Raw genomic sequence first — 23,067 nt, 5'->3', positions numbered from 1 at the left:
TTTGCCGTTTTTCAGTCTTTCACATAATTTGAAAATACGTGTTACCCTATACATTGTGTGTAAATTTCATGATGAATGGACTAAAAGAAATGGTCCAAAATGACTAGGGGAAAAAAGTCTGGCTCCATTGACTTTCATTAAAAGTAAAGTAGGTTTTTTCCTTCTCCTGTAAAGTTACCATTTTGGAGGTATGAGGTTTTCTTCCAACAACAGCGATATACATTATATATATCATCTGATTCTAAAGTCGGTTAATAGATTCAATTCTTGGATTCATGACTTCAACAAATAAAACTACAGAGGAGTGGTGGGTGAAACACATCTTGCCTACTACTTGCAGAGCAACCTTTAGCAATGACTTGCACCTTAAATGCCCACCATTCACCTCACTGCTGCTCAGGACTAGCTGGCACAAGGAGTAAGGCCAAGAGGAAAAGGGCTCTTTCATGTGCTTTTAGATAAACTGAGTGTTAGACATCAAACGCTAGCAGGAGAGGCATCAGATGCCATGCCTGCAGATATTTTCAGATGAGATAAAGCATGCCGGCCACAGAGATCAGGGCCCCCTTGATGTTGGGAAAGTGCGCTTAATCTGAACCCTCCAAACCTCTGCTTGGACCGCTAACCTCCTTTATCGCATGAAGAATGAAAGCGGCGGTGGCTTTGAGAAGGCCGCATGAGCTGCTCTGCCACTGCGGCAAACTATGTGAACAACCGTAGCAGCAGAGTCTGAAAGAAAGGCAATAGCACAGTCCTCCAAGAACAAAAACTGAGGCCCTAGTGACGCTGGTAGACGTTAGTTCTGAATCTTCTAGAAAGAGTTACATGAACAACCACTGTGGATTAAAATAGTTTCTTATTGGATTGGCAGTGATCAGCCTTGAGAACTATTTTAACCCAAAAGCTATCTCGGCACTAGCCAGTCCTTCTGAGCTCTTCCAGAAGTGACACATGGAGACTAAGCAAACGAGGGCCATAAACTACATGTAGCACGTGTGAAGCGTGTTTCAGAGCAAAGTTGAGAAATTGTGTGGTCAACACATTTGTTTTTAGTTGGCTGGACAATAGGGGCAAAAATGTCATCACAACATTTTTTTTCTGTATTGTTTGATATGGATAATTATTAGAAACAAATATTACCAAACGACAGTCATTTTATCATAAACATAGCAAATGCATATCATTAAAAAATACATTTAAAAAATAAACTCAATAATTAATTAGTATTTTATCCCTCATGCCTATTGACCAGTCATTCAATAATAAACTTGTGAATTTCTGCCTTATTGATGCACCTGAAAAGGGTTTCCACTAGGTTTCAGGGAGAAGCAGCCCAGACCATTTGATCACAGTCCAATACAATTTTTTAAGAACAAAAAAACCCAGATGTAATAGAAGTAAGCTTAAAACTTAACACCAAGTTACCCGTGTTATTATAGATGTCAACTCCACACATAAGATTCCAGACCTCTTTTTATTTGTTGAAATTTGATTTGTTTCTTAAGTCAGAGAATCAGGTTCTCAGAATCTGTCATATGCAGATGCTTAATAGTGCTGGATGAACGAATATAAAAATACAGACAACTTTTACCTTAATCATTTCTGTACAAACATAGAACAACTGTCAGTTTATGTCAGAATACATATACACATACTTTTTGAAATGAGGCTTTTGGGGCAGTACTTGTAATTGCATAGTAGAAAAACAGATGGCTGTTTTGGAAAGTACAGATTGCTGATTCAATGATTCAAGGGCTTTGCTTCCACTGCTTGACTTTGTTAATGTTTAAAATTTATTAAGACATATTAACAGCTTGATTTAAAAGAAACAAATACATGTGAGTCATAAAAACCATTTGAAAGCCTCAAATTTGACAGCTAATAAATATACTGGTTGAATTTATAATGAATAGTAGTAATGATAAAAATGAAATAAGGACATTGTAGAAGAATAACTAGTGGTAACTGTATAGTAGTTAAATGAAAGTTTATGACAATGAACCCAAAAATTAGCAATATTTCAGTTTTGAATAAAAAGGCATCTGTTTCTCAGGCAGATGAGCACACCACTGGTGGTGACAACATTAATATGCCTTTGAAGAGAAGAAAAAAAATGTAAAGAATTTGGACATACAAGTGAGTAAAGAACTTTTAAAACATTTGACCTAATTTAGTGTTCCAATTCCCAGTGTCTGTCCCCTATTGTAAGTCAGCACCATCAATATGGAAAAGAATGGATTTTGCAGTGCACATGCTCCAGTGAGAAACCCATCATCTTTTCATACCCTAAAACCATGTGAAGTCCCATTTGGCTGGTGTGAGGCTTGGCGACTAGTAGAGCTGAATTGGCCAGTCATTCTTCCTAGAGTGAACAATTTGTAGTCAAGGAACCCCTGGAAGGCACATAGAGTTGGTGCCACCTTTTCACTTGTGCATCACCAAGAGAAGCAAGTGACAACATAAAGCAGCGGTGACGTTTGCAGAAGGCTACAAAGACAAACCTATCAGAGTAGCTGTCAGACAAGTGAAGAATTTTGTGAAATACAAAACTTGTTTAATAGTTCAGGGCAATGTGATGGTAGAGATGCATGGAGCTGAAAAAAGGAAGTTCTTTGCATTAGTTCAAGCTAGACCGTTAAGTACTGGAGTGTAGCTTGTGAACCTTAAGTGTGCTTTGGTTTAAGGCACATTGATGAGCTTATCCATGAATCTCAAACAACCATGATATATCCACTGTAATCTACAAAATACAGGCTCTGAGCAGCAGGCAGTGGTTGAGACTGAAACAAAACATTTAAGCACCGAATTACTCAAGCCATTCAGTGTGGTCGAGTAAAATGCCAGTGCACTACTTATCAGGCCAAATGAACTGATTTACCCTTTGCGGATTATCGAAAGGCTTTGCTTTTATCTGAGTTATCAGTTTGCACTAACTGCAATAAAATTAAAGTGTTCCACTTTAAAAAGCTAGAAGAGAGAAGAAAAATCTCACAAAATAAATATTCAGTTTCTTTAAACTTCTTGTACCTATTGCTTTGAGAAAAGAAAAGCAAAAACAAAACCAAAAAACACACAAAGAGGAACTTTCAGTCTTTTCCATCATGGTATAATTGTTTGACTCTATAAATATAATTTATATAGTTTCTTTTTTTTCTTTCCATTCCACATCCTCCCCAACATTTCTCCTATCTTCTTTCACACTCTCGTTCACTCGCATTCGTAAAAGGGGCTGGGGCTACTTGCACACGAACTGGTCGACGACCCGGGAGCAGCGCTTGCACTTGACGTAGCAACACCAGTGGAACTTGCAATGACAGCGCTCTACCAGCGTGGCCTTGAACTGGTCATAGCCACGGCCACAGCACATAAGAGCGCAGCCATCCATGCCCTCCGACGTTTTGTTGCAGAGGCGGCCCTGCGTGCCCAGTGAGCCCGTGGTCCGGTTGAAAACGCAGTAGTCTGGGCTGGGGTCAATGTAAACCAGGTCGTGGCTAGTGGGTGGATTGAATTTGGAGTGCACCTGCACCAGCTTGCCACGGCTGTTTAGTTTCATGGCAGTGGCACTGTCGTACTTCTCTTTTAGCGCGTCGCCCACCTTTCGGAAGTCAGCCAGCTGCAGCCAGCACGTTTTGAGACTGCAGGAGCCTGACACCCCATGGCACTTGCAGGAGACGTGGGCCAAGTCTGACACCATCTGAGAAAGAAAGAAAGAAAATATATACTTTTAAGATACACTGCCTTGTGCCTACAGTACATATAAAGTGTCTAACCAATAGCTTATATTTTTACAGTTAGCCTTAATTATACACTCGTTTCAATGGTGTCTGCTTGACTGTGAAACTTAACAATTCATCCAAGTAAACTTTACATATTTAATCAGCATGAGGGTTTAATTCCTTGAGGTTTGCCAGGTCTGATTGAAAATTATTGCTGTTTTAAAGCTTGGCTAGTAAATTCTAGTGTCAGAAAAAAAAGTCCAGTCAAAACACCTTCACGGAAACCACAAAGATATCCAAATATATTTAGTCCAACATATATTTAACAGCAGTGGATAAATTTGATCAAAAGCAGAATGTTTCGACCACGCTGGGCTACTGCACTAAAATATCTGCATTTAATTATTTTACCGCATTTGTGACCCTACAGAAATAAATATTACATTTATGCATATTCTAATCCAGGTAGATTAGCTCCAGGTAACTCCAATTTCAACATTCTATAAAATGTTCATTAGCAGATATGCACATGAAAAATATCAGATATCAGCATCGGTGCACCCTTCCTATATCGGTGCATCCCTAAAAAACACCACTACAGTTGCTCTCAAGCCTGCTTCGAATGTATCTTCCTCTCTGCAACTTAACTTTTTTTCTTTCAGTATAACTAGGAACAAAAGCTGCCAGTCACCTGTACGGATTAACCTAAATTCGTTCAGTCAGAACTGACGTGGCTCATCTTTATTTACAACATTTATCATTCAGGAGTGTAGTTCCCTCAGCAGGCTGCAGATTTTCTTTTGAGATGGTTTCAGCCAAGGTGGAAGGAGAATAAAAAGAGACATCATGATTGGATCGGCCAAGAGCTTCAGAAACGAGCAGATCAAAGACCCACTCTTCAAACGCAGCGGGCCAGAGCAAGCTGTTAACCAGATGAGAGCTGATAGACAGCTCAGATTGACCTGTATTCCCAGTCTCTCTCATACTGTCACGCTCACTCTCAGCTGCATATAAACCATATCAGGCATGCTGCAGACATGGAACCTCAGCCCGGTGCCTTCTGAATAGTAATACCAGAAGAAAAAAAAATAGGAAAATATAGCAACCTGAACCTACCTAGTTTCACAATTTCACAATTAATTTTACAATTCAGTGACGGGCCTGTAAGAGGCCTTAGAGGCCTTAGTCTTAACCCCATTACAAAGAATCATTAAGAAAATTGATAAAACATCATGCTTCCAAAAGCTAGTACTAGTCCAGTTATTTATACAGCTAAATTGTGATGACATTAAATTCCATAGTGTAGTCAAAATTACAACTATAATTAAAAATTTTATTTTGTGAAAGACACGTTTTAGAGGTTGATCATTCTTACAGTTCAAGACAAGTGTAACACTAAGGTTAAGAAAATATTTAAGAACTTTAAGAAACAACTAGATCATATAATTGTTGTGAAGGGAAAACCTAAGACAGAAATTAAGAAAATTCCTAAGTATTTTTAAGTATAAAAATTGATCTTAACTTTTTATTATGTAGTTAAGAAAAGCTTTAAGAAGTTTTCCTTTCTTGAGACACTTTCGTGAATTCGGCCCCAGGACACCTAATTCCACCAGTGCTAGCACAAAGTTAGTGAGATGTGATTTGCGATTAGCATGATCTAATTTGAAGAAACTTTTCCTACGCTTGTTTGACAGAGTCATAAAAGTAATGGCTTACCCTCCGTCCTGCTTCATTGTTATGGAGGTTCATCAATAGTCGTGCACTCTCCATTGAGCCTTTTTCATAGGTCTTTTCTCGTTCGCGGGCATCCACAAACTCCTTGCTGAAGCGGTAACCATAGTTGAGGTTGTCTCCACAACCTCCCCAGAGCCAGTCCCGGGGCAGATCTTTAGGCCTGGCTGCTCTGCTGCAGCCACAACTCGATAGCTCCCCCTCCCTGCAGGCTCGGCTCACTGCATTCACCACGCCTGCCGCGCTAATGGCGTACGTAAATGCAGCTTCACGGCTTCCTATACAACAAAAACAACAACAAAAAATTATGCTTAACAAGGGAGCTACGGAAAGGGGATGGTCAAAGGTTATTATGTATTAACAAATTCTAAGAACAATGGGTCTCATTCACCAACCGTTTCTGAGAAGAAACTTTTTCTTAAAAATCACTTACGTAGTTTTCACGATTCTGACAACCAGTGTTTTCTTATTTGGCATTTGTTCTTAGGTAAGAACAGAATGTACGCACACTCATGAGCACACGTCATGAATATGACAGATTTTTTTTAGGATCTTTCGCAAGAACAAATTTAAGAAAAAAACTTAGTAAGACATTAGTGAATAAGACCCATTAACATTTTACGCATTTAGTACCAATACACTGACATTAAAATTTCTGACTGAATCCGAAAGGTTTTTACTCTTATATATGCTTTTGAAAAAAAATAAAATTATAAAATAGTTCCACACAGCTAAACACCACAGGTGACACAGGTGGTCAAACTGTTTAGAAGTGTCTGCAATGACCACTGTAGGACAGGTAAAGAAATCATGTTCATCACTATTTCAAATTTTCATTAACATTAAAATTTCTAGTGCAGGGTTAGATATTGTTATATTTTGACACCTCATTATAAGCCACTTTTTCTTCAGGGAAAAAACAAAACAAAACAAAAAAAAAAACTTTTTCCCTTCTTTTGGCCACTTTTGGGAATAACTATGAAACAGCTTTGAGATATACAAAAATATAAACCATCTAATCTTACCACAAGAATTCCAGTCTGAAAATACAATGGTTAATAGTTAGTTTTAATGGCTGGTACAATATGGTTAGAAAAAAGTAAAGTGATAGAGGAGGGTATATCAACACTTGTCCAACTATGCTCACTTATTTCTACTGGGTTTGATAGTGACAAGTTGTAGATATTTATATATTAATGCTTTTATATATGAATTACTGATAAATGTCTTTGTTAGAACTACAATAAAAAGCTCTTTATCTGAATATCACATTGAAAAGCTATGGAACTCTCCATTTAGGACATCCAGTTCATAAAAGAAATCAAACAAGGGTAAAGAGCACAGTTAATGAAGACTTACAGTGTGTTTCTAAGCACACCTGCCTCACTTCTTGCCTCACTCCCTGCCTATGATATAGCTATTCTTACCCCTTTTGTGAGCCTCATTTTTCCCCCCTTTCCCCACCATAAGAATACAAACTGATAATTTGAGCATAAATGGAAACTCGACCATGCAAACCTAATGGTTTAATGCCTGAAAGTGTATCATGTTGGCTATTAGCAAGTGCACCACAGGATCATTTTTTTAAGTAAGCCAAGATAATAATGCAACAAAAAAATGAGACAGTTCGCCAGAAAGCAAATACTTACAGTGACCTCAAAACAAAACCTAATATTTTGTTATTTGCACCTCTTTCAATTGCTCTATGAATGGGATCACTGAGGAAAAATACATTACAGATGTTCAGCTCAGCTAAATTTACAGCAACTTTAATTTCAGCAGTTAGCGCACCTACCACAAGCACAGATACTATTAATGTGATGTTAACTGACATTAGTCAGCCTCAGAGAAAGTGATATGTATGGTCTACACAATCTCTAGTGCTTCAGGCTATTAAAATTACATGTCCATAGTTTCATAGTCACAAGTTCATAGTTTGCCCCTTTAGGCCATTGGACCAGTGTTTTCTGTTTGAATGCCTAGTTCATACTGCTGACTTAAATGTGTAAAAATCATGTCTCAATGGGGAGGGCAAAAAAAGTAACACAGATAAAGGCTAATTTTACACTTGGCAGTAGAGGCAATTGGAACAGCACTGGTAACAACAGCAGGTACTATATTTATATGGACAAAGTGTAATCCTGAACTCTTGAGAGTTCTTCAGATCATAATATACTGTACATGTCTGTTTAGTACTTTAGATGAGCTTCTTGGCCACAATGTTCTCTGGAGCGTCCACTGCAATGATTAATGATAAGGGCAATCAGATAACTTATAGAATTGCATCTCTCATAAAGTCGTCTTGCAATGGAACCATGTGGACAACTCATTATGCATCAATGCCCGCAAGCCTAAAGGAGTCCAAGAGAAAACAGAATCCAAGACCTCTTTAGGCCATCTGCCCATGGGGGCTACACACATATCCATCCATGTTGAGAAATCCAGGCCTGCAGAAGACTCCATTTGGCAGTAAATCGAAAGTGGGGCCATGCATTTGGATGGATCTCTTCTACTGACATACTGTACATCTAGCTGTGTGCCCAAGGACGCACAGGTGCTCCAGAAATGTGATAATGCCCCCTGCTGGTGGCCATTTTTTCCCAGCAATAGCAATTCTAACCTTCAAGCAGTCTGCAAAGGGGGCCTCCATTTGCAGGGGGACCCTTAACAACCCCAATCCACAACCATTCAGAGGCAATTTTCATATTATGCCTGAGGGATACCCAAAAGACCACGGGCTTTCCAGCATTAGAAGGAAGATCATATATGAGGCACACTGTGCACTTAAGACTATGCCCCTTTACAGAGAGTCTATTACTTTTGAAAAGACCTAATAATAGCCTATTATAAGAAGCAGGTTTTTCACAGACATGGGATTTAGAATGTAAGGCTATACCAAGGATTTAGGCAGCTTCCTGACCCACAGCTGAACAAAGTAGACACCTTCCAGTCTAAAACAATGCAGGCGATGAAATAAGAGGGTAAGATTAAGATGGAGAGAGAGAGAGAGAGAGAGAGAGAGAGAGAGAGAGAGAGAGAGAGAGAGAGAGAGAATCAATGTCGTCCAGATGGAAAGATTCTTGTGGAAGGGTCGACAAAGCAGAGGAAAGGTTACTAAGTTTTTCCTCAATTTTAAAAAGGTTTAAAGAAGATGGGCCTCATAGCAGAGCTGTTGAGAGGCATGCTGTCCTCAAAAAAGCTCCTCCCTCCCCTCTCGACCCCCTTTCCATTTTCCTATGACCCAACCCTCACCAAAACCAGGAGCTTCCAACCTGGGTCAGGGCACCATGTCTACAATCCATCTTCAGGACAAGCTGAGGTAGACAGAAGTGGATAGTTTCTTGGGCCTGCTAGATCTTTGTGGGATTTCCATCATTTGAAATAGAGTTTGGGTTGAGATGTAGCTAGAGATTTTTGTTTTAAACCACAACTTGGCCAAGTAGGTGGTGACCTCAAAGCAAAAAAGAGAGAAAAAAAGGCAGACCATGAGGAGTCTGAAATGAAGACAAGTTCACTTATCCACCTGTTGGAAAGGACAGCTATGAAGATTACTGGGAATTTAATTGCGAATGGTGGTCCAAATAGCCTACTTAATAGAAATTGTCAATAACAAAGCCAACAGTGTGGCAAGAAAAGAGCTCTTCCTTTTTGGTAAAAAGTAGTAATTAACCTTGGTAATGGCAAGTACATATGTGGTACTGACATTCATAAATCAAAGAGCCTCATGATCACATTCAAAAGATCACATTCAGACACCCCCCCATAAGCCAGCCACCAACCGCAAAATTCTGGCTCAACACGCTGGTTATGCCAATTTATTTTACATTCTACACCTACCTCAATATGAGTCATGCTTTTAATAGTAATTTCTTGCCCAAAGTTGGCAACGTCACTGAGCTAGATATCCTCCAAGGATTAGCAAACCTCTATGCAACAAACCACAATCAACAAACCACTGTTTCCGTTAGTAAGTAACCACAACCTAGATTAGAATTAACAAATTAGTATAGACCTAGCATGACATGCCAAAAAAACAAAACTTCAACAATGGTGATAAGCTTATAATAAATGTAAGGGAGAAAAATGTATACTTATTAGGATACCTATTAAATGCATATTAAAAGTTAGCTTACCTACATGTAGTTGTATTCCATGCTAATAATTTTAAAGGGAATAAATGTTCTGAGTGATCTTACAGCCCTTAGCTAGGCTGACCAAAATCACTTACTATTTCAGATGTGTACAAGTGGAAAGCTGAGCCAAACTCAACATCACTCCAAAGCGACTAGGTCTGAGTTAGCTTGTAAAGGTCAAAAACGCCACCGCACAACCACCTTTACGACTGCTGATGTGGCATTTGGATTTTTTTTTCCTCCAAACTCACCATTTTGCACCGACAGAGGTCCACAAAGGCTCAGTACACTTAGAGTGAGTGACTTCACCAAGCGAGAACATCCTTACAGTAATACAACATAATTAGAAACAAAATGATAGCTAGCACCGCGGCTACTGTTCCACTAGCAGGGCTGAGACTAGCAGGCACTCTTCTGTGCTAGCTCTGAGCAAAGTAGCCGAGATACATTTAGGCAAAACCCAATTACTCACCATTCTCAGTGTCAGGCAAGAGCCATTTGGAGGCAGTCTCCATTTTGATTTATTCACAGACCTCACTGTAAAAGTATTCCTCTTGACCACAGCTGCTAAAAATGAGCAATACCATGTGCACCCTCTTCGCATTAAGTAGACATTGCCCCCAAAAAGGAAAACCCACTACTCTGCAAATATAAAACAACTACACTGTATATTTATAGACTGCGCACACACACACACACACGGATTATTACAGTCATCTAAAATTAACTAAAACTTGCAGTGAAAAATGTGCTAGTTAACTGTAATAATAAAAAAAATTTCAAAACATAAAAATGAAAGCAAAACTAATGTTCATTGCAAAACTAACTAAAACAAAATAGAATTAATGAAAAAACCTAGTTTTCTTTTTTTCTGTGTTTAAACAGGAGTTTAGAATTGGAACTCTTGTGTTTTGAAAAGCTGAAGATGAGCTGAGCTCAGTCTACTGTTGTGTTAATTCTACTCTACCCTTATTAAACACCTACTGTCACAGTGTTCATCCCGATATTAAAAACTAAAACTAATACAAAATAAAAACTAAACAAATTATTACTTCTCAGAAAATACAAACAGAACTAAAAGCATTATTGCAGCCTAACAAACTTAACTGAAATCAAAAACAAAGATGAAAAACTAAATAAAAAATAAAGAAAATTTCAAATTTCAAAATGTTAGTGTATTTATTTATCTATCTATCTATCTATCTATCTATCTATCTATCTATCTATCTATCTATCTATCTATTTATTTATTTATTTAAGACAGGAGTTTCCTCTGATTATTATTTGACTAAATCTGTATATAAAACATCATTCGATCAATCCCACACTCCAAAGGCTCAGAAAATAAAAAGTAAAGAGGAAAAAGGATTAGGCTCAGTTTAGAGTCAAAGGTCTAAGACAGAATATTACATATAAATTTTTAGATTTTCAATTTTGAGCAGTGCGTTTCGAGAAGGGCCATAAGGCGCAACCCCTTTCCAGCTCAACCAGCATCCGTAAGTCACAAACAATAATCAGAGCAAACTGAGTAGTCTTATGTATTGGCTACAACATTGATCCCTTCATTTCCACAGCCACGTTCAGTCATTAATCTCATTCTGGAGTGCTGCGTAAAGTGAAGAAGCATGCCGTGCGTGAGACAACATCTACGACAGTTCCAAACCTCTGGTCTGGAAGAGGAACCTTTGGGAGGTCATGATAGAGTCTGCACCTAATATGTCTATGTCATGAAAGTGCCAGCCAAAGATGTGGCTGGTAAGTTTAGACTGATGGGGTAAAGAATCAGTGGTGTCTCTTTAGAGCAGTGGAGGCACAAGGAAAAGTCTAGCTTACATTCTACTGTTGGACATTTAAGCCAATGTGGTGATGTCAGGAGAATTTTCATGTATTTTGAAATGGACCCAACAGGCCAAAAATGGGAAGCGTGTGTATAGGATGGGTTTTGCAGATGGGCATTTGCCTCATACTCAGCATCTCAGCAACATTTTTATATTTTCAATATTGGTCAGAAATGTCACAGACGATACTTTGAATAAAAAAAAACAAAAAAAAAACAAACAAAAAAAACAAAAACAAAAAAAAACACACTTTATTGGACATTCCTAGAGTTTAGAAAACGGTTCTAAAATCCGATTGGCTGCCTTAGCAAAATAGTCATGAAAATAGGTAGTTTTGGTCTCAAAATTTGATTGGCTGAACCACAGACCTTTGTAAAATATTTGATATATGCACACCTATGACCGCTTCACAATAAAAGAATTGTGTTAATGCGTCATCACTTAAAAAATAAAAAATAAAAAATACTGTGCTTTGAATGGACTTATGCTGCGCTCATGAATCACTAAATCCTAAACCAACAAGTTAAGTCTCTCCTCCTTTATAATAGACTTAGAACCAAAGTATTTACTGAAGAATTCACTGTAAAATTGCAAAGTAAATAAGTAAAGAATTTTACTTGAATGTCTTGCATACTTTAAATGTCCATGCTTTAGGTTAAATGTGTCTTATGTAGTATTAAACTTAGTGGGAAAAACAAATTTGCTCCACCATTAGCTTAAAGCTAAGACAATGTAAGAAATCTCATTTTGATGCAAGAGCATAATCTTTGTGGTGGAAATTTGGTGAGCCAATACTACTTACAAGGCGTAGGTTTCTGCATTTAGCTATTAAACAAGCTATATTATGATATTTATGTTATTATAAGACAGAAAATAATTTAAAAAAAAGTGCAATGATTGGCAACTTAAAGTTGTCTTCTTTCAGCAGTTGATAGGTGATTGGCAATAATAGCATACACTAAACAAATTACATTTCATGGTGGAAGAATTATTTTTTGTGATTATTATTTCTAACAAATTATTTAGCGTATTTCATTGCATCTGATGTAATCGCCATCTTATAAAACACTGTGTCTTATGCCTAAATGCATAACACACAGTCCTTGTGTTCCTATTACTTTAATACACTGGATCACACACATCAAATTCTGCACACCAACAGCTGTGCTGTTCATTAATTCATATTTCACTAGTATGTTGCTTGACATCCACAGCATACAGTAAATGAACTACAGTGAATGGTGGAAGAATTGTTTATAGCAATTATATAATGAATTACATTACTGATTGAATATGTTCAGTGGTGATTTTATTAGATTTTTTTGCCAATATTTATAAAAGTAATTAACCTCTTGAGCCTGTGCCTTTGTGCTAAGTTTAAGGGGTTTTTACTCTGTTTCACTTATTAACTGTGGTAAAAAAAAATGCACTGCCTCTCTTGGCTTATTGCTTTATTAGCTGTACTGGATCCAAACCGCAGCCGAAACACTCACCGATTTGCATGACACGACCAAACACGGAGGAATTGTCCACAGTGCTGCAGTTCCAGCGGCGATGACGGAACTGGTATTGACACTCGCGAATGCCCGTCTTGGCTCCCTCGCCTATGTACTGCATGTGGTCCTGGTACAGCTGGCATAGCTTCTTCTGGCCTTTAGACAATCCTACCAACTGACTGCACAGAGGCTGAGCTCCTATGATGTAAGCTTCAGGAATCAACAGCGGATTCATAGCCAGAGACCTGGAAGACACACACACACACACACACACACACACACACACACACACTCTCAATTAGTCCACTAGGAAATATGATACACTGTGGAAATTATAGCAGGGGGAAGCAGAGTGCCCCCAACAATTTTCTTAGACACAGTAAATCATTAGCACGTGTGAGCATTCAGAGAATAGAGCAGGGATTCAATCTGCACGCGCACACGTACACACAGTCTTCCACATTCTTGTTAAAAGTATACAGTTGTCTGCTGTAAGCTAGTTGTAAAAAGAGAGATAATCCTGATCGTTATCCACATTATAGAGGGAATCTCTTATCTTGGGTAGTTAGGGGTAGTCTTACTTAGTCTTAAGAGGCTCAGACAGAAAAGTGGAATTTAGGATTAAGAAAGGGGAATCTGGCTCTGTCTATAGCTGGCAAAAGCACAGCACTGAAATACAAAGATAAACCACAGGACTGAGGCTCAGGTTCACACTAAGGCCGAATCAGTACATCGACTGGTCAACAATATCGACTAAGTTTCACTGATTTACTGGTACCGGCCCAAATTCTAGCTTGATATCACAGGTTCCCAACCCTGGTCCTGCACATTTTGGCATTTTTTCTGTTTTTTCCTTGATGGATTAAAATGAAGTTACTAAATTGTACAGAGTAGTTGGGGTGTAAAGATACACAAAGTGTCTTATGTTAATGTTTTCATTTTCAGTTTATATGCGCATGAACAGTATGAAATGAAAATATCTGAAAAAAGCTGTATTTATAGTATCTTAATTTAATGCTCTAGTCACAAGCTAACATGCTTGTTGTGCTATAGCTATAAGATATAAGATAAGTGATGCATTGTATTATAACTTCCCAGCAGAGTGGTGGATACTCCAGGGACTGAAGTGGTCGTGTTGGTTGGATTTCCAACACGACCATTTCAGAGGCTGCCAAGTCAGCAGCAAGCTATTGCTTGCTTTCATTATAACAATGCAGGCTGAACTAGTACACTTTAACACACACAAAAAACATGTAAAACCCATCATAATCTAACCTTTAGCATTAAATTAATGTCACAAAATGCAACTTTATCAAAGAGAAGTAATGAAAAGTAATGAACAGATACTGAAAAGAGAGCTTAGAATTCTGGGCAGCTCCATCCCCAGCACTCCAATATTGTGGAATTTGTGCAATTTCTCAAATATAGTGATTATAAGTAACTGATAGAGTTAACAGTTGACAACTAACCACTCTGTAAAGTACTATTTAACTACATTTATTAGTTGTTGTTTAATTATATTGAGTAATCAGTTACCAGATTTTTAGCTCTTAAAAGAAAATGGTATTAATGACAACATTTATATCAGTTGGGGCCTAGTTGGTATCCCAGCTGTGCCTTGGGCACTTGTGGACAGGACTAGTAATGAACGCATGGGGGAAGGAAGCAGCTCTGTTTTGTCCACTGTCAAATAACATATTGTCCAATCAGCAGAGTGTGTCTGGAAGGATGCAGAAGTAGGCATCATATGTAGCAAGAGTAAACATGCAGAAAATGGCAATGAAATCAGCCCTTCCATTCAGGGAAGACGAGCCTGTTTCAAATATAAGTCCATTCATTTTCTTCCAGCAAATCAAGTAATTAGAGATGTGACGAGGTTGGATTTATTGCCTATGTGTATGAAGCATGCAACCAGGCAGGCTTGCTCCATTCCAGCCTACAAAGAAACTGTAATGGATTCAGGCGTCATTGCAGAACTCATGAAAGCTGGAATTGTTGAGACTACAGAGAAACCAAAAGGGTAAAAACTGTATTTTGGATTAAAAAAAAAAAAAAAAAAAAAGAATTACCATTTTCCCTGAATCTTCAGTTTTGAAAGCATTTGGATGGAGTTATAGCGAGCAATTCATTTTTCCATTAGTTAAAAGAGTTAAGAAAGTCTCAAATGCACAATATTGGAAACCAAAGTAGGCCTCGCAGTAATACATATTGAGCAAAACATACCCAGTAATCAGCAAAAGCATCTTTTTCCCCCCTCTAACAAATACATTTGGTTTGTCTGATATTTGGAACAGAGCGGACCAATTTTGCCTTTTGCTATTAATGGAAGTAGGAAGGACAAGCCCATAGAAACTCACTCACACGCACAAAAAAGCGAGCCTACACGGTTCGTGCCGGCACATATTTGGAAATTCATTCAAAAACCACAGCATTCTATGTTTTATATAATATTCATCATTTTGGTTTGGCAATGCAGGGGAAAAGAAAATAAAGAAGGGGGAAAAAGTCAGATGTGAGCAACGTGTATGTGCTAAAGTCAGCATGTTGGAGCGAGGCTTTCATTTTCTTTTTCTTTTTTTTTTTTTAGAACGAGTTCATATGTGGTGGGACACCAAGAGACGGAACCACACCAACTTAAGTCACAATGTAGCACTCAAAGAAATACAGACAGAGAAAGAGAGAAGGAGAGAAAGAAAGAAGGAAAGAGAAGGAGTATGCATTGATCTAGTCTGGTCAAATCCATTATCCACGCTTCGTCTGGCATTGCAGCTTGTCTGGCCAACCTCACAGTCAAACACACACATACATGCACACACACACACACATGCACACATGCACACATGCACACACACACACACACACACACAAATAGAGTCATGTTTGGGCAGTGTATATAGCTCATAAATAGAAACGTACCACCATGAGGTAGCCTCCACCACCACCTGCATAAAGAAGGCCAGGAAGGTGATGGCCATCACTCCATGCCGTGCGTCCATCGCTCCGACACAGCCTGAGCAGAGCGGCCTGCTTCTGAAGATCATCCTGCAAGAGCAGCTCTGCAGAGAACAGAGAAAGCAGGTCATTTATCATAGACACACAAACACCTGCCTAGTTCAAACTCACAGCATTAGGCCGTTACTTAGGGATGGGCAAAATGACTATATTTATTGTTATGATAAATTATGGCACAATATGCTTTTCTTAATGTCGTCAATAAACAAAAAATACTAAACACTTATTTTAAACAGAGCATAACTAGAAAAGAAGGCATGATGCTACTTTTTTCTTTTCCAAACCCGATATTGAAACCTTTTCTTTAAAAACTACTAAGCTTTAAAACTAGCTATTTTGGATTGAAGCACTTCACTGAACACAAGCATCTAAAAGTGGGATATCATGATAGTCACATCAAACTAGTCACAGTCTACTACCCCAGAGGAAGAAATACACCGCTAACAATACATCACATGTGAGAACGGGCTATTACAGAACACATTTGTTTTGGATCAGCTTTATTCCTTTTCCTTCTCTGAAATCCCATCCAGCATTTTCTGCTGATATTGGCTCAACTCTGATACCCATCAATACTAGTTTATATTAGTTTTTTAAATGCCTTTTAAATGTGGCTTGTTTGTCCCAAAACACTAAACCTTCGAAAAACTAAATGTCAAGATGCAGATCATGCATCATAAAACAGTCTTGATCTATTGTGGTGTTACACTTTTGTCATATTGCCCATCCCTAATTTTACTCTAATTATTCATATGCAAGAACAGTACTGCAAGTGCTTGCCTCTGTAGTGGCTGTGCATTTTTACTGTAAATGCCTATGATAGATCACATCATATCTGTATGATCACATGTTCTGTATGTGGATTAGTGAGAGTGAGTACCGTGTAATGTGTGGAAGCCATGTATTGTGGTTGTGTATGATGGTCGGTGCCCCTGTGTTTCACTGAATATGCATGTGTCAGACTACTCTGTGTATATGTGCAATTGTGCAGCTTGAGGCCTTTCAGCCTGAAGGGCCTAGCCTCGTTCACATATCTCATAAAACTGATGGACACGCAGCCCAGGACAGCACAGCGGCCTCCAGCCCCTCAGGCCAGCGTGCAGGCCGGCCCGTTACTGCCCGCGTCCAGCACGGCTTGGACTGCAAATCTGAGCAGTCCCCCACCCTTCATTTCACTTAATCATTCTAAATTACCAACGGACCAAATGGTCGCCCTAACCAGAGAACAAAGAATGTGGAGATATCTGATATTTTGCATAAATAGGCGCTTTTAGTGATTTACTGCTTTTTGCGAGCGAGATCAATGGGGTGGTTTTCGTTCTCCTTCCAAACCTTTAGAGAAAATGTTTTTGAGGTTACAACTTTTATCTGCGCAATTCCAACAAAAAGCAGCCTGATGGCAGCGCGCTGATGGGTAGTTTATGGTTGGACCACTGTTAAGCAGAAAGCATGTAAGATGTATTATGTATTTAATGGAAGTCTGCAGAAGATAGAAATGTGCGTGGACTGGGCGGTATATAATACCCATAATTAGTCACTCCGGGTCAACAAACCTGTAACCCTGCCCACTTTTAAATAAATAATGATCCAGCCGTTCTCTAATGGACTCCTCTTAGACTGACCTGAGTGAAAGACTTTGCTGAATCCCATCCTAAAGTATGGACGTTGAGGCAAGACTGGCTTGGGCAGTACTGTCCAAGGCAGACTAGCCAATGCATGCTTGGGATTGAGCTGAGAATATTTTTATAACTGCATTTAGGGTGGGTTTCCCAGATAGGGATTAAACCTAGTACCAGACTAAATTTTCCTTTCAGTGGAGAATTTCCATTCAGAATGCTGTGTAATCAAAGACTAAGCTTAATCCTTGTCCAGGAAACTGACCCTGGCACATTTATAACAGCACTTTCAGTGTCTAGTGCATGATGGACAGGAGTTTAGTTTCAGGCCTAAACTATAAACCTAAATTTTCAGGGATACTGACTTTAATTCCTGAAGAAATGCTGTTTTTATTTCTAGTTGTTTAGAATAACTTCTATTAGATGTCCTTTATCTTTCCATTGATCAGTTCTTACTCCCATTTGTGCTTCCTAAAGGAGGCAGTAAAGGTGGGAGTTTTTGGATGCAGTAATGTGTTCAGATCTGCAATCCCCCATTTGCTAATTGTGGAAACAGAAGAAAAAAAATCATGCAGCTTTTATACTTAAAAAGCAAGCAACCAAGTTAACTTGAAGTTTTGAGTTTATTAACTTTATAATATTAAGTTAACAGAAGAAAAATGTGTTTTATATGTGTTGACGTAAGTTCAGAGAACTTAACACAAGTTAACGTGGTTACTCGCTTCAAGTTTAAAAGCGCCATTTGTTTTACTGTTTGCCTGATAAAGGCGAATAATCGGGTATCGAGAAACGACTGAAGTTGCAAAAATAATTCAATACATTTATTAAGTTCATGTTTTCTTTTCTTTCTCATATTTTTACTCAACATTTAACAGTCCTATTCTACCGTTTAGTCGCCTCAGTAAAGACATTAGCCTAAAGCTAAGGCTCATTCTGCTGGAGATGCAGTTCATTTTCCCCTTTTTCTCGGTTAGGGATCCTAAACTGCGTGTAAAGTTCTCACCGACGGTTGAGATGAAGGTCTAAATCAATGAAGCGCCACCGAGAGCGCTAAGCTATTCCCCCACAGTCTGGGGGTCTCTCTAATAACCCTCACTCTCTCCGCCAAAACCTGCAGCCCTCCACCAGCATATGCTTTTGTTTTAGCCGTTTTAAACTCGCTGATGGCTCATTCGCAGCCCCCCCAGTCTGACTGCGCTGAGAATGAACCGCTGCACTAAAGCGGGTTTTGCTCATTTGTTTACATTTATTTCATAAAAGTCTCAGTGTCCAGGACAAAAGCCGAGCAGCTGGATTTTTGGCAAACACATATTTGTAATAATAATAATAATAATAATAATAATAATAATAATAATAATAATATCTTAACTATTATATTAACTTAAAACTAAATAAATAAATTTTGATTTTTTTTCAGCGTAGCGGTTTTCCCCTTTATATTAATCTGTAATTATCATCATCATCATCATCATCATCATTATTATTATTATTATATCTAATTTTAAAAATCTCTTAACGTGTGGTTCTAAAATAATTTTAGAAAACAACTCTGCATGAAGCATTTGCTACTGAGAATAACGTCAATTTAACGATGCATTCAAATAAACTCCCTTTGTGGACTTAGGCGGCACAAACAGCCGCAGGCTTTACGCAGTGTGGCTCATAACGGACAGTCAGGGTGTGTGAAAAGGCCAGTACACAATCTGGATTAATGAGTTATCCCAACAGGGCGTTAAAAATAAATGAATAAAATCTAAATGAAGGGGGAGAAGGGGGAAATTCATTAAAATCAGTTACCGGCCTGACTTAGAAATACGAACAGTCAGAAAATACCCAAATGTGCATTCACAGCTGCGCTCTCACAGTTCTGTTACATTAGAATTCAGTGTCTTCACTGCAGAATACACTTATTCATTATATACTGCAAAAATACATAAATACATACTTTTCCCCCCAAGTAAAACTACAGGATGGTGATTCGCTAAGCTTAGTTTACTTAATTTTGCGATACGAAGGCGCTTCCTGGTGCATATGTAGAAATATTCCTGCACTCAAGTGTTCAGTAACAGAGGGATAAATAAAAATATTTTAAGCCAAATGGTCTCAAAGCTATGTACTGTAGTCCTGTTTGCACTAGTATATTAAACGCCGACCCTGTTAAAAAAAAATAGGCCACCACGGATATTATAAATAGGCCTAATTATGAATTCAGCAATTACATATATATCTATAACAAATATGATGTCGAAAGGTTTGCACCGTTAAAAGTATGTGATTTCCTGGATTTCGGTGAAACCCTGTAAAAGCTCAGTCCAGATCGTTTGCTTAATGTGCTGAACAAGTAACGCTGTAAGTGAACATGATGAATAGCATAATATTAGACTGAATAAATGATGAAGAGCCTAAACTGTAAGATGCTCTGTTAGAGGATGACGATGCTCAGCAGTGCTGAGGAGGACGCTTCCCTGCTCTAAGGCTCAAGTCCAAAACCATCGGCGTTAGCGCTTTTTCGGGGCGCAGCTGTCTGCATCATCTCTGTGAGCGAGCTGGCCAGTAGGGGGCGCCAGCCACAACCAATTGGACTGCAAGTAAAATTCTTTTGGCTTCGTGATGTTAGTAAACTTTCAGCTCACTGCAGTGGTCGAGCTCGCAGGACCCCTTTCAGCGAGGTCTGAAATGAGGACACCTAACTGTGAATGGGGAACAAAATGCGCGTTAAAACCTTTTGACCTGAGCAGCTTTACAGTCACTGCCTGATCACAGAACACAGGCGGTCCTGTTATTCCCTCGTACCACATTTCAATGAAACTTGGACCGGACTGAAGACAACTGACATTAAACTTTGGCAGACAGGAACATTTTATGGATTTACAGTAACTGTAATAGTCAACTTATCCCCTTAAATCTGAACCCTTCAGATTTTAATTCAGGGCACTAAACGTCGTTAAGTATGGCCAAACCCCTGCTTTTTACACAGACGCTGTAAAATGCAGAGCAGTTTTTTAGTCCTTTACATTTGTACTGCATCTTCGAAACAAACTTGGCTTAAAACACCACAGTGACCAGAATCAGGCAAACAGCTAAGCATGAGAGCAAAAAGGTGACTTACTATGCAAGCGGCTGAGTCAGGGAGCCTCTTATAAGTGATGGCTAATGATGCTAAATTCCAAAGCAAGTCACTGTGTTACGAGTATCCCAATTTCTCGAGTTTGTTATACCCCAGAAGCGCTTCAATTCCGAAACGAAACGCTGCGAGTTTGCAGTCAGGCTATGAACAGTCTCCCAAAGCAATCCGAGGAGAAACACTTACTGAGAAAATACATTCACAAGCAGCAAAGTATCTCTGCGGTCGATTCTCCTCAGTTGGTCCTCATGTAAAGTTTAGCCAAAGATCCTTATTCGCTGGCGAGATGCTACTGAATGAGAAAGTGAAGGGAAATGAGTAAATCCCAGTGTGATGAGGCGGTGTTTACCCCGGTGTTTAGCTCTCTCTACCTGCTAAAAGATCCGTGTGGGTATCTCCGTCAATGTTTGGACCTCCATTCTGCGCCAAACATCACTCTCCCCGAGCTTTTCTTTTCGGAAGGGCTGTTATAAGTGAGCCTGGGTTTCCAACAGAGCCGGCTGTGCAGCGAGAAACACTCAAAGAGGTCAGTGTGTCCAAAAACCACACGCTGAAAGAGACCGTCTCCAGTTTTGAACACGCTGTGGTAACGACGCTGAGCTATATTGATTTTTTCCCCACCCGTATTCCGACAAGCCCCGCCTACTGCTCCCGGATTGGCTAGTAGTTTTCGCCTCCGGCGCTGGGATTGGCTGGAAGTTCATACTCGCGCCGTCTGCAGTAGCTGGACTCGCGTGGTTACATTTTTGTTTTCTTCACAAGAAAGTCCAGTACTAATTTTAACATACAGTGACGCAATATGCTACTTATATAATGATACTTAGTAAATAATAATTTTATGCTTTTAATGAGTACATATTACATGTACACATGCATTTTTCAGGATACCCAAATTTGATCTCTTCTAATTGGACTTTGCCAGACTAATAAGGTCTATAAAAGAAATACCTTTAAGAAAAAGCTTAAACAAAATTACAATTTATGATGATATTTAGAACGACTTAAATTTCGTTTCTTATATAGTTTTAGTATTTGTAGCATGCATGTTAAGCTTATTTTTTTCTATTATGTTATTTTTCGTTTTTTGTAACTTGCTATTTGCTGCAGTAAATCATTTAATAACAATTATAAAAGCTGGTCTCTCCTTCGAAGCGTCAAACGGCGAACTTACTCCGAGTATGAACTACTAACCAATCCTCGCGCCGGAGGCGAGTTACAGGTAGCCAATCCCAGCGCAGGAGGGCGGGATGTGTCGGAAAACAGGTGGGAAACATTAAACCAACGGCTCTGTATGACCCACCCCGCTGAAATGAGGTGTGAAAACCCTCGCGGGCTGCTTCAGCTCTGTCACCTGCTCTCGCGCTCTGTTAGCCGCAGCTCCTCGAACCTCGCTACTGATGCGCGTGGGGGCAAACAAACAAATAAGCCTTGCGCTTGGCGCGCGCGCACAGAGCGCCTTTCCGACCGCTCGAGCCGCCAGCGTGGGGAAAGAAAGCCAAAGAGTTCAGCACAGAGCCCCGCCCACCGCAGGGAGCGAATTTAATGAGGAAAGGTAAGAGGAGGACTGCAGTGTGAGGGAAGGCAGAAGCTGCTAATAGTAGTAGACTGATATACATGTTAAAAAAGGAAACGAGGTGAGTGTAAATTAAAGACGGCTGTCATATTCGTTACGAAATTAAAATTACACATAATAAAAAATAAATTAATAACTAAATGTCACAACAATCAAGTACCACCAAAGGTAAAATGAATAATAAACAATAAATAAAACGAATAAATAATACACAACTCAGTACCCTAAAAACAATAACAATAACACAGTCAATCAGTCAAAAAGTTGATCAATCTGCGGATATGAAGCACAATTTTATTCATAGTCGATTGCTTTAGCCTTAAACTTTCGGGAGCTACTGTTCAGTTGCGCAGATATGATCTCACAAAATAAAACACGACGGCGCCAAAAACAACACAGCAGGCTGATGATAAAGAGCAGGAAAGCACACCGTACAGAGAGCTGAGAGCAAAATGGTGATAGTTTTAGGCGCAGCAGTGAGCGGGTCAGGGGTCCCATTAGAACTGAGCTCTGACTGTAAACCTGGGCGGAACAGGCTGAAAAAAGCGCCTCTCTCTCTTCCCCAAAATAAACCCATAAAGGACCCGGGGCTACTACAGCAGCCCGGCCAGCCGGAGTGTGCAGCAGCAGACCTTTAACCTGCGTGTGTGGAAGCTGTAGCTGCTTCTCCGTCTCAGAGCAGAGCTGTATGAGAGGATATGAGGAGAAATGCTGGGCTCCTGTGAGAACAGAAATTAAATGCTATTCGTACATCACATCTGGACCTACAAAGAGGGAAATGAAGGACGGTTACGCAGATCTTTAGCTACGAATGTTTATTGCAGTGTT

At 39.2% G+C, this 23,067-nt stretch overlaps 1 protein-coding gene across 3 annotated transcripts; it reads right to left on the bottom strand.

Annotated features, from left to right (window-relative positions):
* Nucleotides 1–1,460: 1,460 nt before the first annotated feature.
* On the bottom strand, nucleotides 1,461–21,246 carry wnt5a (wingless-type MMTV integration site family, member 5a). Of its 3 annotated transcripts, XM_036578673.1 has the most exons (6): nucleotides 21,038–21,246; nucleotides 20,652–20,958; nucleotides 15,831–15,970; nucleotides 12,912–13,159; nucleotides 5,433–5,725; nucleotides 1,461–3,694 (listed from the first exon to the last, which is right to left on the bottom strand). In XM_036578673.1, exons 3-6 carry the CDS (start codon nucleotides 15,953–15,955, stop codon nucleotides 3,236–3,238), a joined length of 1,125 nt encoding a protein of 374 aa, XP_036434566.1. In that variant the 5' UTR covers nucleotides 15,956–15,970; nucleotides 20,652–20,958; nucleotides 21,038–21,246; the 3' UTR covers nucleotides 1,461–3,235. The 3 variants fall into 3 exon arrangements, with proteins under 3 accessions (XP_036434566.1, XP_036434565.1, XP_036434567.1); XM_036578672.1 differs by having other exon boundaries at nucleotides 20,853–21,246; XM_036578674.1 differs by lacking the exon at nucleotides 20,652–20,958.
* Nucleotides 21,247–23,067: the final 1,821 nt, after the last annotated feature.

The sequence above is a fragment of the Colossoma macropomum genome, unplaced genomic scaffold, assembly GCF_904425465.1.
Source record: "Colossoma macropomum unplaced genomic scaffold, Colossoma_macropomum, whole genome shotgun sequence".
Classification (NCBI taxonomy): Eukaryota; Metazoa; Chordata; class Actinopteri; order Characiformes; family Serrasalmidae; genus Colossoma; species Colossoma macropomum.
Note: the sequence above shows the minus strand (reverse complement) of the source record. Positions and strands in the feature narration are given on the sequence as shown.